We start from the raw sequence: 16,041 nt of genomic DNA on the forward strand, positions 1-16,041 counted from the left end.
AACTTTAATAGCAGGTCTTAGTCTGTAGCTTCAATTCAGATTCCTGAGAGAATCCGAACGATTCTAACAGAATAAGGAGACAAAGACAAAGACAAAAACTCATACCTTTATACAGATCGATAGGGGTTGGAACATCATTAACACAAGAGTCAACACCAATCATAAGCCGGGCACAGGTTGCCATGTGAGGTTACATTATTGCCGGCCAATCATAGATCGTCCATGTGCTGACCATGTTGCTGTTAGACATCAAAGGGGATACTTCCTCACCTTCCAACTTGGAATGTTCTTCCCTGTTCCTTCTGTTCCTTATCTCCCAACCTGGAATGTCTTTCAACTTTGGCTAAGCTCGTTACCTATATTGATCTGCCATAAACATGGAGACATTCAGACCAGTCCTTGAATCACATCAAAGACTCTACATTGATAAGACAATGCAAACCTGCTGACTACGCAAACATATGGCCCAGCAGGAGGCCAGGCCACCTGTACCAATCTCAGTTACTAACTAATTAACCCTTTCTAACCATTTTGCATTCTGCTTCTTTGCCATGTCGGCATTTTAATATTTTACGAAAAACTGACCACGTAGGGATTCTCATTCCCCCCTTTTATCATTTCATGATAACCAATTATTACGGTGCTCACTGGTTCTGCAGGTTCTGCAGGTTCTGCAGCGCAGCAACATTTAAGTAAGCAATAAACTATAAGAATTATAACAATGAATATGACTAGCCCTTGAACCAGAGAAGTCCCAGTAGAACACAGACATGTTTCATCAATACGCCTTTGTACTCTTATCTGTTCTCAGGAACAGACTCCTTCTAAACATCTCTCAAGTAAGCTGCGAATGTCCTTGGTCAGCTAAACCTATTCATGTTAGTTTGAAAAGGCTAACATAGTCAAATATCTCATGGTGCTTTATATTTTGTTTCCAGCCTAACTAGACTGAATGGTACCTTTCAGACCATTTTACACCTGTGAATTGGTGCCCTCCCCATTATATCCCTTAATCCAAATTCTCCCTACAATATCCCGTTAGAAGCTGTACCTCGTCTTAACCAGATTCCCTTCGTGTTGGCCACCAGTCCGGGTGGAAGAGAGGCAGAGCATCTGATAATCCTATCAAACTATAATTGTCTTCCCTTTTACATGCACCTTACCCCAGTGGGTGCTACTCCCGGTACCATTAAGATGTGTTCTTAGTTGAAACCACAGAGACAATGGGGACATTCTCACCCAGGCTCTGTTTTACTATCTTTGCCAAACCCTTCATCCTCTGCTTACATTTATTACATGCAATGAAAATCAAGAAGCACATTACAACAAACTGCACTACGACTAATACATATGAAATTAATCTAATCCAAAGATGGATCTGTATATTCAGTCCCAAATTCCAGAGGTCATTTCACCAGGTGGTGACTTTAATTTGGTCAATGTCATGCTTAATGTTGTTATTGTCCTGTTGTAGGTTATAATAAACCTTCTGGGAGAGGCGTATCTCCATTCGCAATGCTTTCAAGTATTTAGGCAACAGGGGTGTCAGATACCCAAATGTTCCTGATATGCTTTTAAGTCCTTTCTGACATTCTCAGAAACTTGTAAGGTGGTGAGGTTATGCCGGTGTACCTCTACCAGTTCCTCGGGTCCAATCCGAACCAGGACTTCAGAAATGGAGTAGAATTCTGGACTTAAAATATCACAAGTTAGATTGGCATATTTAAACGTTTTCAAATTAGTTGTAACACAATATTCGCCCTCTCCGGAATATGCCACTTAAGTAGGTTTTAGATCCACCTCTAGGGCCTCCATGGTACAGTTAATATCCGGATTGGTACCGGTATTATTAAACCCACACTGTGCTTCTAGGCTGTGTCCAACACTATGTGAACACACAGTGACAGCATGTCTAGTAACACATCCCTTTAATTTTGTTCCAGCCAATCAGCTTAAATCTACGTCCTCTAGTTCTTGAACCCTCTGCTAGGGGAAACAGGTACTTCCTGTCTACTTTATCTGGGCCCCTCATAATCTTGTAATTTTGTATCCATCGTGCGGATATCTTCTAAATATTGTTTCTCCCAATTTTATTGTTAACTGATGGGAACCTAACCCTGAATTTTGGAAATCCAAATTACTGTGTCCCTCTTTACTTTAATTTCAGTCCTTTTGATTGATACCAGTGTTTCCTGACTGTTTCATTAATTAGTTGGTTTCTCTATGGACCATGTGTCAGTGCCTTGTTTAAAAGGATTTCTCACTCGCCTGGACCACATTAACCATTTTCCTGTTGTGCTGTTGTCAAGTAACTGAGCCTGTCTGAGACTCATTCTTCAATGTATCTTCTTCATGTATCTCCGCATACTAGCAGCATCTCATAGGAATGAGCTTAGTGGTCTTGGATATTAACTTTCTGCTGGCCAGTCTCTTCTTCCTCATGGTATTTCCGAACATTTTCCATGGCACACATCATATGTCCTGTAGGATTCAGTCCTGTAAAAGCAACTGGTTTGTTTAAAGAGTGGTTGCAATAGCTCACCAGGCCATAGGCCTTTGTAATCATGTTCTTCATCCTGATCTCCGTTTCAGATGATGGCAACATACATTTGTATCTTTTATGTCCACTGTAGCCATTCTTAGGTTTTCAGGTTATCTTATCAAAAAGATCAGGGGTGTCTAGAGTGCTTATCTCCCCCTGCATGGTCCCGATGTCAGGGTAGTGGCCAGGCTATTGAGTGTAGTTTTCTCATTATTCATTATAGGCAAGGACACAAATATCTCCACGAGAAAGCTATCAATTTACTATTCTCAACTACACTTTCCTGACTTCCACTAGATTGTATATTTATGCCAGATTGATTTTTTATCATGCCCAATTCAATGACTTTAGAGAAATTCCCATTTGGTGTAATTTCTCTGTTTCTTACTTTAATTCTCAATCACTTCCTCTCATCCAATTTTACATAACCCATTATATTACCTATCATGAGCCCTGGAGGAACGTTACTGTCCAATACAATATTTACAGTCCGGTCCAATACCCCAAAATTTATTCATCTTGCGTAATTTTCCTTGAACCGCTTTTCATTTCCCAAAATATCCCACTACATTGTGCCCGAGTCCCTTCTATCATTTCACAATTATCCCAACTTGAGAGCAGTATTGTTGGACTGACAGGACTTGTCAATGTAAAATTCTCTTCCCTCTCGAAAAGAATTCTTCTTTGATACACAGCATTCAATAGGAACCATTTAGACTGGACTTCCTTTATTTTAAAATATAATTTGATTATCCCCTTAAATTACAAGTAAATTTTTTCCTTTCTCGAGGGCTTAAATAGCAACTTATATAAATTTTTCTTATCAATTCCAATTTCAGAAACAAATTATGTCCAGGCTTTGTGGTTTTATAGTAGAGATGAAGTGCTTGTAATTACTTTTGGATGCAACTCCCATATCTCCCCACCTCGAGCACTCTGTCTCGGAAGACAATAAATAGGTTAAAACAAAACAAATCAAAATGTTTTCAAAAGAAGAGAATCAGGTTGATATCACCACGCTGTGACATTTGGTATCCGCTGATGTCTGCAGCTAAAGTCTTAAATCTTTAACACCACTGGATCGTTTCCTGCACCAAATTTCTCCAGCAAAGGTTGCACCGTAACTTTGTAACTACTCTTGGTAATCCTGCACCATCAACACTCACGTGGTCCCAAAAAAAAAACAGGGTCACCTGTTTTAAAAGAAACACAGAAAATCCATTGCGGCTCTTCTTGAGAGCCCAAGTGATTAATTTGTCAAATCTTCATTTATTATTTATTTATCCAAAGGAATAATCCCTTTACCCGAAACAAATTCAGAAAACAAAACAGGAGAGAGAAATTGCCTAGTCCCTCTCTCGCTCTCTCTCTGAAGCACGCAGCCTGTCTGAAATAAACACTGTCTCTCCCACATACAGATGTACGCAGGGCTGCAGACTGGAATTTCTAACTCCAAGTCCTAATCTCTGTGTTTTCAAGATGTAACCACATTAAGCAGATATCATTAGCAGCCGCCTGCTAAGATACGTTATATTCCTCTTTTATTAATTTATTAATGGTTTGGGCATGTGTTTCTAGCACTGTAGCTATCCTTTGCAAATATATGGTCAGCATTTGATCCTCAGACAATTCCTTATCTGTATTTTCATTTATCTTTTAATATATCTTTAATGCGAGACCCTAAATCTCTGACCTTTTGATCTAATGTTGTCAAATCAATGGTGTTAACAACTGAGGCAAAGGCAGTTGCTATATCATTTATCACAGATCTTTACGTCTCCATATTTGCCTATCTCTTTTTACGATGTCCACCTCCATTCCATGTTGCTCTTTGTTTTAACACTTGAGTTAGGAGGTGTTGATCTAATTGTTGAGTTTTCTTAGCAGTCTCAATGCGAGTTATATAATTTGTCAGGGAAGGTCTCCCCTCTTTGGTCAGATCTTGTATTCTACTATTAATTTCAAATAAAATTGAATAGCCCCAGAACTTGTCAAAACTTCCTTATCATACTGTGGCAGGGTAAAACTGATAGGTGTTTAGTACCCTGTGTCAGTACATAGCTCAAGTAATGGACTTCCTTTTCATATGATTTGTTTTACATTCCTTTCTTATCAATTTTTCACTGTAGCGTGAAAACTTATATCTCAGTCAATTGTAGCCTTTGGCATTTCCGAGTAATTGGGACAATTTTACTAATATAACCTATACCAATTGTTACCTCATGTTCACCTGTGTTCTGGGCAAGCCTCAGACAGTTCTCAACCGACTGGGTCATTTCTATCTGTTTGAACTGCTCCTGGCTTCTTGGGATGGAAGGGGTTAATATTAACTTGCTCTTGTGGTAGGAATAACTTGATCCTTCTTCCTTTGAGATTAAGTTTCCACCTTCAAAATTTCTCTTCACACAGGTTTGACTGATTTTTTTACTTCTCACATTTGTGGATTGCTTTATACTATATTTTTGCACACTATTTTTTCACATACTTTTAGTGGATGTGATTATAATCAACGCTCCGAGCTGTTCCAGCTTTCTGACTTTTCCTATCACAGTGATACCAGATAGTTTTTTTAATCTATCCCGTTAATTTTTAACCTCTTTTTAAACCACAGCCAATCACAAAATAAACATTCAAAATGCCAATTTTTTGAAGATCCCATGTCTGGAATTTAACATGCCCACACTTTATAAGAACCAGAATTTAATAGGTCACTTAACCTCAATAACTCCAATTTTAATTCAGCAGTATCAGAATTAAACACACGACAAGACAGATACATTACACAAAGGAAGAAAACACGTAAGACACAGTAAGAAGGGGGCTTGGCCCACAACACCGACAAAAAAAACACTGATCAAGACAGGCTTTTTAAAGGGACAGTACACTTAAACAACAGAACCTTTCTTTTTCGGGTCTCTGTCTTTTAAACATTTGTCTAGTCACTTAATTCTATCCATATATATTTTTTTACAGTACTGTCTCCATAAAGCAATTAGTTCTTTGGCTGTGGTACCTCTGTTATTTTTCCAAATTAATTCCTGAGCCTTTTTGGCGGCATCTAAGTTTTTAGTTCCTCCCAATGGCCATTGACATTCCCCAGTCTTTTATTCTTATTCAACTAGTCAACACAACCGTATTATCGCCACTCAGTTGCTTATTACAGAATTTGAGGACGGTACTGATGCTTGTGCCTCACAATCCTAAGTGCCCTTGGTCCCTACGCCCACTTCAGGGTCCTGACCTTCGCGTGGGGGATTTCCCCTCTTAACAACCGGTCTAAGACTGCGCGTTGAGACAGGCACTTCCTCCCTTAGTCGATCAGCACAAGCAATCAGTTCCCATTCATACCCAATCCCCAGGGACTCGAAGTTCCTGTTTATACCCAATCACCAGGAATTCGAACCCTGACTCAGTGATATTTTGATCACTAGTTCCTGTTTATATCCAATCACCAGGAACTTAAACCCTGACTACCCTCAGTGATATTAACCACTGACCTACCGCTTACAAGTTATTCACTCAGTACGTACGCTGACCCTCAGCCGGAGCTGACCCTCGGTGATATTCGACCACTGACCTCTTCCTGCTATTTCTGTGTATTCGCCAGACTGACCTGAATCTTGTAAGGACGCCACACGAGTGTTAGCGATTGGACGATTCGTCATCAGACTGACGGATTGGAGGAAAACCGACGTAGTAAATTAAGACTACTTACATCGGGGCGCCATTTCCTTCCTCCGTGTCTGAGACAATCCGCCTCTTGCTCCACGAACTCTCGGTGAACGACCGTTAAGATCCCCGAACGGGCCACCAAATGACGATCCGGATTCTTTCCCCTCAGTCTGGTTCAGTAAACACTGAAGTCGACTACATTTTAAAGTTCATCACAACTTTAATAGCAGGTCTTAGTCTGTAGCTTCAATTCAGATTCCTGAGAGAATCCGAACGATTCTAACAGAATAAGGAGACAAAGACAAAAACTCATACCTTTATACAGATCGATAGGGGTTGGAACATCATTAACACAAGCGTCAACACCAATCATAAGCCGGGCACAGGTTGCCATGCGAGGTTACATTATTGCCGGCCAATCATAGATCGTCCATGTGCTGACCATGTTGCTGTTAGACATCAAAGGGGATACTTCCTCACCTTCCAACTTGGAATGTTCTTCCCTGTTCCTTCTGTTCCTTATCTCCCAACCTGGAATGTCTTTCAACTTTGGCTAAGCTCGTTACCTATATTGATCTGCCATAAACATGGAGACATTCAGACCAGTCCTTGAATCACATCAAAGACTCTACATTGATAAGACAATGCAAACCTGCTGACTACGCAAACTTATGGCCCAGCAGGAGGCCAGGCCACCTGTACCAATCTCAGTTACTAACTAATTAACCCTTTCTAACCATTTTGCATTCTGCTTCTTTGCCACGTAGGCATTTTAATATTTTACAAAAAACTGACCACGTAGGGATTCTCATGAGCATAGAATATTGTTCAGATTTCTATATTTAAATACATCCAGAAACCTAACTGTTGGTAGATCCCGCCAGATTATACAATTGTGGCCGAGGACTGTTAGATATCACACAGGCTGAATTGAACAGGTTGCTGGCACTTTTTACATAACTTATGCCATAATTATCAAAACTGTACTGGTCAAGACATTATGGGCCATAGTCACAAAATGTTTGTTGGTATACTAAAACTCTTCATTAATTATGCAAATAGATATTTGAATAGATTTCGAGCAATATAGCAGATAGCTGCATGTAAGCAGATCAGCAAAAAACTTTGTGACTGGGTTGCATGATTGTCATGTAAATGATGTTAGTGGAAGTATACATCAAATAATAGCTCAATTGAGAGAAACAATATGCTACTTGCAGTGTGGTATAAGTAACTCAGAACTCTTGAGAGTACAATATCAGAAGGCTGTCCCTTTGTTCAGCTTGAATCAATTTTTAAACTCTTGATGTGCAAATTTATCTTTCCATGTGGATCCATTACTGTTGTTAAAAAGACCAGAACAACACCTCCCCACATTTCCGTTCATCCTGTTGTTCGGTTATTACTTTGTTCAATTGATTATTCGAGTATACATTATATAACAGAACAGAATGTTTTGAGAAGTTTTCAGTTGTTCTTGCACAGAATAATAGATAATAGATAATTAATAATACAACCAAATTGGAAAAGGTCGCTCAGTAATAATGTGACAGTTTGAGGGAACAGTAATTACAGACTGGTTCCCTTTTCAGAAATTCTCACGGATATGATGGCTGTACCGTGTGATATAGAGAGGTTTGAAAGGCAACTATTAGTGTTTTCAAAACATTATATACAACAAATGTAAGGAGTCTTACAACACCAGGTTATAGTCCAACAGCTTTATTTAAAATCACAAGCTTTCGGAGGCTTCCTTCTTCGTCCACCCCAGTCCATCACCGGCATCTCCACATCATTATATACAACAAGCTGCATTTAATGTGACCATTACACATTGTGACCAAATAGGCAGTAATAAGCAATCACATATTACTTATTCTTTGTATTGAATGTATAATCATTGAAGATAAAAGTACCAATCTAGCCATTTTATTGTTGCATGGAGAGGAACTTGATACTAATATTTGAAGCCAACACGTAAAAAATAAAGCAGGGTGAGTTTATTTTTAATGTTGAGAAGTTTCAATGAAGGTCAGTGAACACAGGATGATGGGAGAACCGGACTCGATGCGAGTTTGGATACGGGCAGCAGAGTTAAGGATGAGCTCAAGTTTATGGAGGCATATTTTAATGTTACACTACCTAGCTTTAGTACGGTCTTCTCATTCTTTGAATATGTTTTATTCTCTACCTACAAATGAATAGGTCATCATCCAAATTGGGAAAATCATAGACCTGAATGATCCTGAAATTCTGGATTTTGCATACAGATGAAAATCCAGAATTTTCATACCTATTGTTTTGATTTAAAATTGAATTTTGTTATATATTTTCCCACAGAAGTACAATTGCATTCTGTTACATATTGAGATTTTATAAAGCCCCAGCATTACACAAAATGTCAAGATGCATTTTAAATCATGGGAACTTGATTGGAAGTAATTCATTTGTTAGCATTAAAAATTTCGGCCCTTAGACACATCAGACATTGTGTTCCCCTATTGTGAAGGTAATAGTGTTTTGGTGAATTCAATTACTGTGTTTGATTATTGGTGCCACTGTAGTATTATCTCAAAGTTTCTTGTACTAAAAATAGTACTAGAAAGATATCCGCACGATTGAATCATAATCTAGTCAGTTCAATGTATTACCATTGAAAATATTAATTCATTCACCTATTTTTAAAGAATTACAAACAGCAAAAGTGGGGTGAGTGACTGAATCCAGAGTGAACCTTCAACAGTTTGAGAACACGAGAATCTCTGTAAAGAGGAAAGGCCACTTGGACCATCGTGCTGATTGTCTGATAGTTCTTTTGAAAAACAGAAAACTAAGTGAACCATTCTGTGTCACAGGTTTTGGTTTTGAGATAAATAATTTGCCCATATCTCCCAGTGAAATGGTGTCAATGACTGTTTGCAGCCATTTTCCTGGGGGATCCACTGATCTCCTGCTGGAGACAGACTGGTAAAACCCTGCAGAATTTCAGGATCATTCAGGTCTATGATTTTCCCAATTTGGGTGATGACCTATTCATTTGTAACTAGAGAATAAAACACATTCAAAGAATGAGAAGACCGTACTAAAGCTAGTTACTCTAACATTATAATATGCCTCCATAAACTTGAGCTCATCCATGACTCTGCTGCCTGTATCCTAACTCGCATCAAGTCCCGTTCTCTCATCATCCTGTGCTCGCTGACCTTCATTGGCTTCCAATCTGGAAATGCCTTGATTTTAAAATTCTCATCCTTGTTTTCAAATCCCTCTATGGCCTCGGCACTCCCTATCTCTGTAACCTCCTCCAGCCCTACAACCCTTCGAGATCTCGGCGTCCTTCTAATTCTTGCCTCTTGCGCATCCTCGATTTTAAGCACTCCACCATTGGCGGCCGTGCCTTCAGCTGCCTAGACCCTAAGCTCTGGAATTCCCTCCCTAAACCTCTCCAACTCTCTACCTCTCTCTCCTCCTTTAAGACGCTCCTTAAAACCTATCTCTTTAACCAAGCTTTTGGTCACTTGTCTCCTTATATGGCTCGGTGTGCAAGTAGTAGTAGTAGTAGTAGTAATAGTAGTTGTTGTATTACAAACACTCAGATCTTTTGGTGCAATGTACTTTAGAGCTAGCTTGTCTGGTACAGATTAACAGGTGCAGTGAATCTCTTTTATTAACACCATTTATATTACAGCAAAAATTAAGTGGAAGATGCCTTTATATGTTGGGATTTCCCCTGCACATAGGCATAGCCATGCAGCATTCATTCTTCATAGTCATGTAAGTACAGGAGCCAATTATTTTAAATACTTCCCTTTCAATTTTTCATATTTCCTCCTTCAAAACTCTGTCTGACCTCCTTCAGTAAGGAGGGTGAAAAGGGCAACTAAAACCAGAGACCTCTCCACATTTGGCACTACACTCTCATCAACTAACTTGGAATGGTATGAGACAGTGTCAGTTTTGCCTCAGAGTCTTCCAACAAACAGCTTGACTAAAAATTGCTACAACTTATCCCAACTTTTAGGAAGCAGAATTGAATGGCACAGTGTGTTGCAACTTTGAGGCTTGAACCACTAATATCTTGATTGGAAAGTCAATATTCTATTTGACATTGGGGTAGATTTTCAACTTGCCGCCCGGACACAAACTGGAGTTGCAGATTGGAAATGAAAATCGGACATTTTCAATAACCAGTGGCCGACCCGCAACGCCAATTTTACACCTGGGCAGCAAGTTGAAAATCTACACCGTTATATTTTTAATTGAGAGGCCAAGGTAAAGACCCAAAGCCTATAGTGCAGGTCGCCACCAAGGTAGAAAGGAGTAAAAGAGAAAATGAGGTAAATCAGGAAGTTATGATCAGCAATTGCCTAGCTTGAGTTTTAAAAGTCTGAAGATTGTAGGAGGAGGGAAACACAGAGGGAGCAACCGGGAAAGAATGAGTTGGAGCTGCAGACCGTACAGTGGGTCTTGATTTCAACACAGTGGAAACGTAGGAAACCACAACTGCACTACAACAGTGTATCTGAGACATTACAACCCTGATATGATCAACTTGATTCAGCAAAGACAAGAACCAACCATCCTATCATTTAGCTAGGATAGGCCTCTTTAAAATGCATTAACTGTATTTTTATTTTAAAAAATTTCCTTGTTTCTGTATACACCAGTGGAAGTGTCTTGATTTCTATATCCCTCTTAGAGTCTGTCTACCTGGTTCCCTGTCTCCCTGGAGAGAGAATGGCTGTTTATACTAAGTAATTGTGGAAATCAATCACATTTACGTTCTTTTTTCTATGTTTGCCTGCCATAATTTAATTGTGCATCTCTAGCCTAGATTAACGCCGCATTTGAAACAGTAGTCAAGATAAATAATTTACAATTTTATAATTGGAACAATTTAATTTCATCTACTGAAAGATGCACATTGTTCTTTCTTTTCCCTGTTAATCAGATTAAATTAGCTGCAGGCTGGTTTAAACAGACAGTACGTAATAACAGTGCTTGAACTGGTGTTTTACAAAGTTCTGGGTCTGTGATATTAATGGACAATGGAAAATATTTTTAAAAGTATTGTACAAACTGATCACTTCCTACAGATCAAGAAGGTCTCAACTTTGATCCCAGGTGTGTGCTAGGTTACTTGATCTTAGCTGGACCATCAGTAAGGGAGATGCAATCGGCTTCAGCGTCCCTGGGCTAAGGAGGGGAAAATAGTCAGGGAGTTTGCCTGCTCCTGATCACTGTCCAGCAACCCCTCCTGGAAAGTACATGTGTGTGGATGAAGAGAGATTCAAGCTTCACTCTGGTGTCCTCCATGATCAAATTGTCTGCTGACACTCACCATCCAGACGCACACATGAAGAATAGCCACTTTAGTTACATACAGGAGATTTGCTGCCATACCTGGAAACGTATACCAGCATGAATCATGCTTTCACGAGACAAGGCAATGAAACTGAGAACAAAATGGAAAACAGTAAACTTGATCTTCAGTAGTTTTAAAGAGTGCCTAATTGTGCTGTTATATATGTGCCTTTGACTGATCTGCAGTAACTTTAATGAAATATAAAAATATAATGTACTATAACAAGAAACATAGCAGCTCCATAGCTGAATATATTATGATTTTATCAATTTCAGACCATGCTTTTGTGATTAGTTCCCATGTTTTTGAGCTATCTTAGACTTTTCATTTAACAAACGCACTACCTGTATTCAGAAATTTTCTGCTCCTTAATTCATGTTTTTTTTTAAAAACAACTTCCTGGCTTTCTCTTGTGAGCCTGATAGAATTCTGTATGGCTGCACAGTAGAAGACAGATAACTATTCTTGTATATCTCACTAGGGAAAGTACTGTTCCCAAATGCTGCTGTAGTTGTAGTCCTTACAGGGTTAGCAGGTGTTGCTGGATATGTTATGTTCAGGCCCTTGTGGATTCTGAGATCAACAGTTAATTGGCCTCCACAACACAAGATTGAGCCTCTGCCGTAGCCTGAAGGACTTTGGGATTTCTTGTTTATTTCAGGAGTAAGTTCTCATTTTTTTGCTTGTTGGTGATTTGTGGGTCTTTTGCCATGGAACATATCGCTCTCACAGACAGCCCTAAGTACCATGGGTGAAATGACAGTACAGTGCTCTGGTGTAAGCATGTGCTTATGGTTTATATAGCAGCCTGAGAATCTCTACCGTGAAATTTCTGCCCTGAATGTGACAGGGACTGCATTGTAAAATCGGGAGCAAATTACTTGGTAGCAACAGCTTAGTGACTAATTTGTCTTCTACTCAAAAATCTAAAAATGGTAAAAAAAAGTTTTAGTCAGTGGGTAAAACAAAAGCAACATAACTCACTGAGCATGACAAAGTCAAGCTGTTTTCAAATTAAATATAAGCAAAGTAAAAGAACTGCAAATGCTAGAAATCTGAAATAAAAGCAAAAAATGCTGTAAATATGGAGCAGCTCAGTCAGCATCTGAAAAGAAAAAGGTTTCGCGTATAGACTCCGTCTGAATCAGGTGCAATGAGTCTGCTGCATATTTTCAGCATTTTCTGTTTTTATTTAAGATTAAATATACTGCTTTTGACTGCCATCATTATGTTAAATATAGAAAGGAATGAAAAATAACACCTTTTTTTTCAGCTTTACATTTTTGGTGGAGTCAATGAAAAGCAGGAATTTAATGACATAAAGGCGATGAAGTTAATAAATCCATCTGACAGACAACCAAGTAAGTCTCATGGTTCCAGTAAGAATTCATAAAAATGTTATGGCCTAATATTATGAAAATGCGCTCCCAGCATAAAGTTTTGCTCATCAGGAATTTAGGGGCTGAGCATTCACCTGAATTCCCCATATGCACTACTGTCAGGCAAGGCTCTCTGCCAGGGGGTCAATTTTCTAAATTTACCTCTTCTATGCCATGATAAATAAAATGATTCAAACCACCAAGCTAAGTGGAAAGGCACATTGATTTATTTTATTAATCAATTTTCAGGGAAATAGAGATGATTGACATATAAGCCCTCAAATTGTGAGACACTGTTCCCAGCTCAGAGACTTACTCAACAGGACAGCAGATCATAGAAATGGGGGTAGAAGTTAGTATATTTGATTCACAGGGCTCCTGATTAATGTCCTAAAAATTGGGAGTGCCACAAATAAGTTGTACTGACCTCCATGCATGATTCTCTGATTTGTGCTCCTGAGGGGCAAGACTCCACAGTAGAAGGAGTCTTACAATTTCGGGGCTATATTCTTGCCAACCTAATCCTCAAAGCACTGGGCTCAGGTAAGTGGGGTCTGTTGCTATGGAGAAAGAGTACTCACTCCATATTAGGCAAATAGAAACTCTCCCTGTGTGGAATTCTCAGTCGCCTAGTTTGGAGACTCTTAAGCTGGGTTTCTACGTGTACCAGACACCTAGCTGACCAGAAAAAAAACACCTTTCCCAATGGGTCAGTAGATAAATGCACCACATCGTGTGGCACTGAACCATTCAAACATCCCATGTTTGATACCTTTGGTTTGTGCTGAATCAGCTAATCTCCCACTGGGCACATAGCAATTGACCTCAGTGTCCCTCAGTTAGGGTGGACTAAGAATTGACCGAGTTTCCATGCTGATGGTTGCTATCTAACAACTCTTGTTGGAATTGCTGTTCCATGAATGCCAGGTGAAGACAGCTTTTGGTTCAACTGTGATAGCCCTCACAGTCAAATAGCCTGGTGTTCACACATAAGCAGTGGTCCTTTGGTAAGGTATCAGAGAAACACTGCACCTTATGTACCTGTATCCCTGTTGGAGCTGTTGGAGTGTATCTGCTGGAAAAGCGGAGGATTTTTTATACGTAATGGACAGCCCTGAACAACGTTTGATTGTTCTGACATATGAGACACCAGGTCAAATCCTTCAATCAGCCTGATATCCTTAGTTCCTTCCTGTGGTTACATTCTATCACAGTTGTTGGAGCCACTACCTTATTTTTCTGGTTCTTTGTAGGTTTGAGAATTTCCTGCCTGGACTGCAGCAGAAAACTCCCCATTGCTGCTAACATGATAGGGTGTTAGTTAACACCTTGCATATGTTAGAGCATCTCTTAGCAGGTGTCCATATAGTGCTGTGGGCAAATGGTTGGGAGCAGGTTGCTTGCTTGCCCTCAAGCCAGGGATGGTGTATAGCGCTGGGAGATCACAGTAAGAGAAGGGGAGAAAATAATAAATATTTCTAACAAAATGAAGTCTCAAACTCTGTGCAGCAACATATATCTTGGGTAAACTTTACAAATTCATGCTCTGGTCACAGAACTTCATTGGTCAGAAGCACATATCAGGAATTAAAGTGCAGAGGTCAGTAGGCTCCACAGGATTTCCTGGAAGAACCCATAAAGAAAGACTTGCATTTATATAGCACCTTTCATGACCTCAGGACGTCCCAAAGCACTTTATAGCCAATGAAGTACTTTTGAAGTGTAGTCACAGTTGTAATGTAGGAAGCCAATTTGCACACAGCAAGGTCCCACAAAGAGCAATGAGATAATGACTAGATAATCTGATTTTTTTTTAGTGTTGTTGGTTGAGGGATAAATATTGGCCAGGACACCAGGAAGAACTCTCCTGCTCTTCTTTGAAATAGATCTGTGGGATCTTTAACATTCACCTGAGAGGCCAGATGGGACCTCGGTTTTATTACTCCTCCAAAAGAGCAGTGCAGCACTGGAGTGTCAGCCTAGATTTTGTGCTTAAGTCTTTGGAGTGGGGCTTGAATCCACAACCTTCTGACTCAGAGGCAAGAGTGCTACCCACTGAGCCACTGATGGGAATACCAATTGGAATTCAGGTTCACAGGATTTCCCTGCAGGATTTTCCATAATGGACTGAAAATACTTCAGGGCCTATTGACCACCACATCCATATTTCCAGTAAGTGCTCCCAGTGAGTGAAACTCTGCCCAGGAGTGCAAATTCCTAAAGTCACACATATCAATGTAGGATTGGCCAGAGGAAGCATTTGCCCCTCTAATTTTCTCCCATCCCTTCTTAACATACACATTTTTAGGAACAGAAAAAGACCATTAGGCCCAACAAGCCTATTGCTTTTTCAAAGATCAACCCCACTTAGCCACTGTTTTAATGGCCTTGCCTGGTAATTTATTTCACAAGTCTATTTACTCTGGACAAAAAAAAATCCACTTGAATCCTTTCATAGTTACAATTTCCTAATTTTGTTTTACTTTTTTTGTGTGACTTCTATGCTCATCAAAATGAAGGATATTAGTGCTGGGAAACTCGGGTACCTAGATACCCAGGCCTAAACCTTCCAAGTATGTGCTGGAGGCAGAGAACCTTGCCCAATGCATAGTTCTTTATTCTTCAGTGTAATTCTCTGTTCGTGTTAGCTAGCAGTATTATTCTAGCACCATAGTTGTAAATCACATGATGAGCCTGCACAGAAACACTCAGTACGTAATGGAAGCGACAGACATTGATGTTAAAGTTCTAAAGTGAAAGCTCTAAAATGGAAAAAAAACATGTTTGAAGTGAGTTTGTGGATGTAATACACTTGACACTGGGAACACTGTGTAAATTGATTTATTGTTACTGTTGTAATTTATGCATTCATTTAGCCTCCCCCACACAGTGAATTACACCGGGTAATATACTCCCAACCATTCTTCCTCTAGCCCACTTCAGGCAATTTTATTTTTCAAAGTGTTAACATGTATAAAGATTGAAATGTTATTTCTTTTTTAATTTCAGTAATGAAAGAGATTCTCTTGGAATTTGGAATCCACGAAGTCAGTAATAGGTTGGTGTTTTTCATTTCAATGTAT

At 39.4% G+C, this 16,041-nt stretch overlaps 1 protein-coding gene across 1 annotated transcript in view; it reads left to right on the forward strand.

The window, feature by feature from the left end:
* zmp:0000001301 (rab9 effector protein with kelch motifs) overlaps nt 1-16,041 on the forward strand; it is a 126,156-nt gene that overhangs the window by 61,848 nt on the left and 48,267 nt on the right. The window contains exons 12-14 of the mRNA XM_067982322.1: nt 9,903-9,988; nt 12,853-12,940; nt 15,968-16,016. Of these exons, the coding sequence (XP_067838423.1) occupies nt 9,903-9,988; nt 12,853-12,940; nt 15,968-16,016 (223 nt within the window). The remainder of the gene's footprint in view (nt 1-9,902; nt 9,989-12,852; nt 12,941-15,967; nt 16,017-16,041) is intronic.

Source organism: Heptranchias perlo, chromosome 4 (assembly GCF_035084215.1).
Source record: "Heptranchias perlo isolate sHepPer1 chromosome 4, sHepPer1.hap1, whole genome shotgun sequence".
Lineage (NCBI taxonomy): Eukaryota > Metazoa > Chordata > Chondrichthyes > Hexanchiformes > Hexanchidae > Heptranchias > Heptranchias perlo.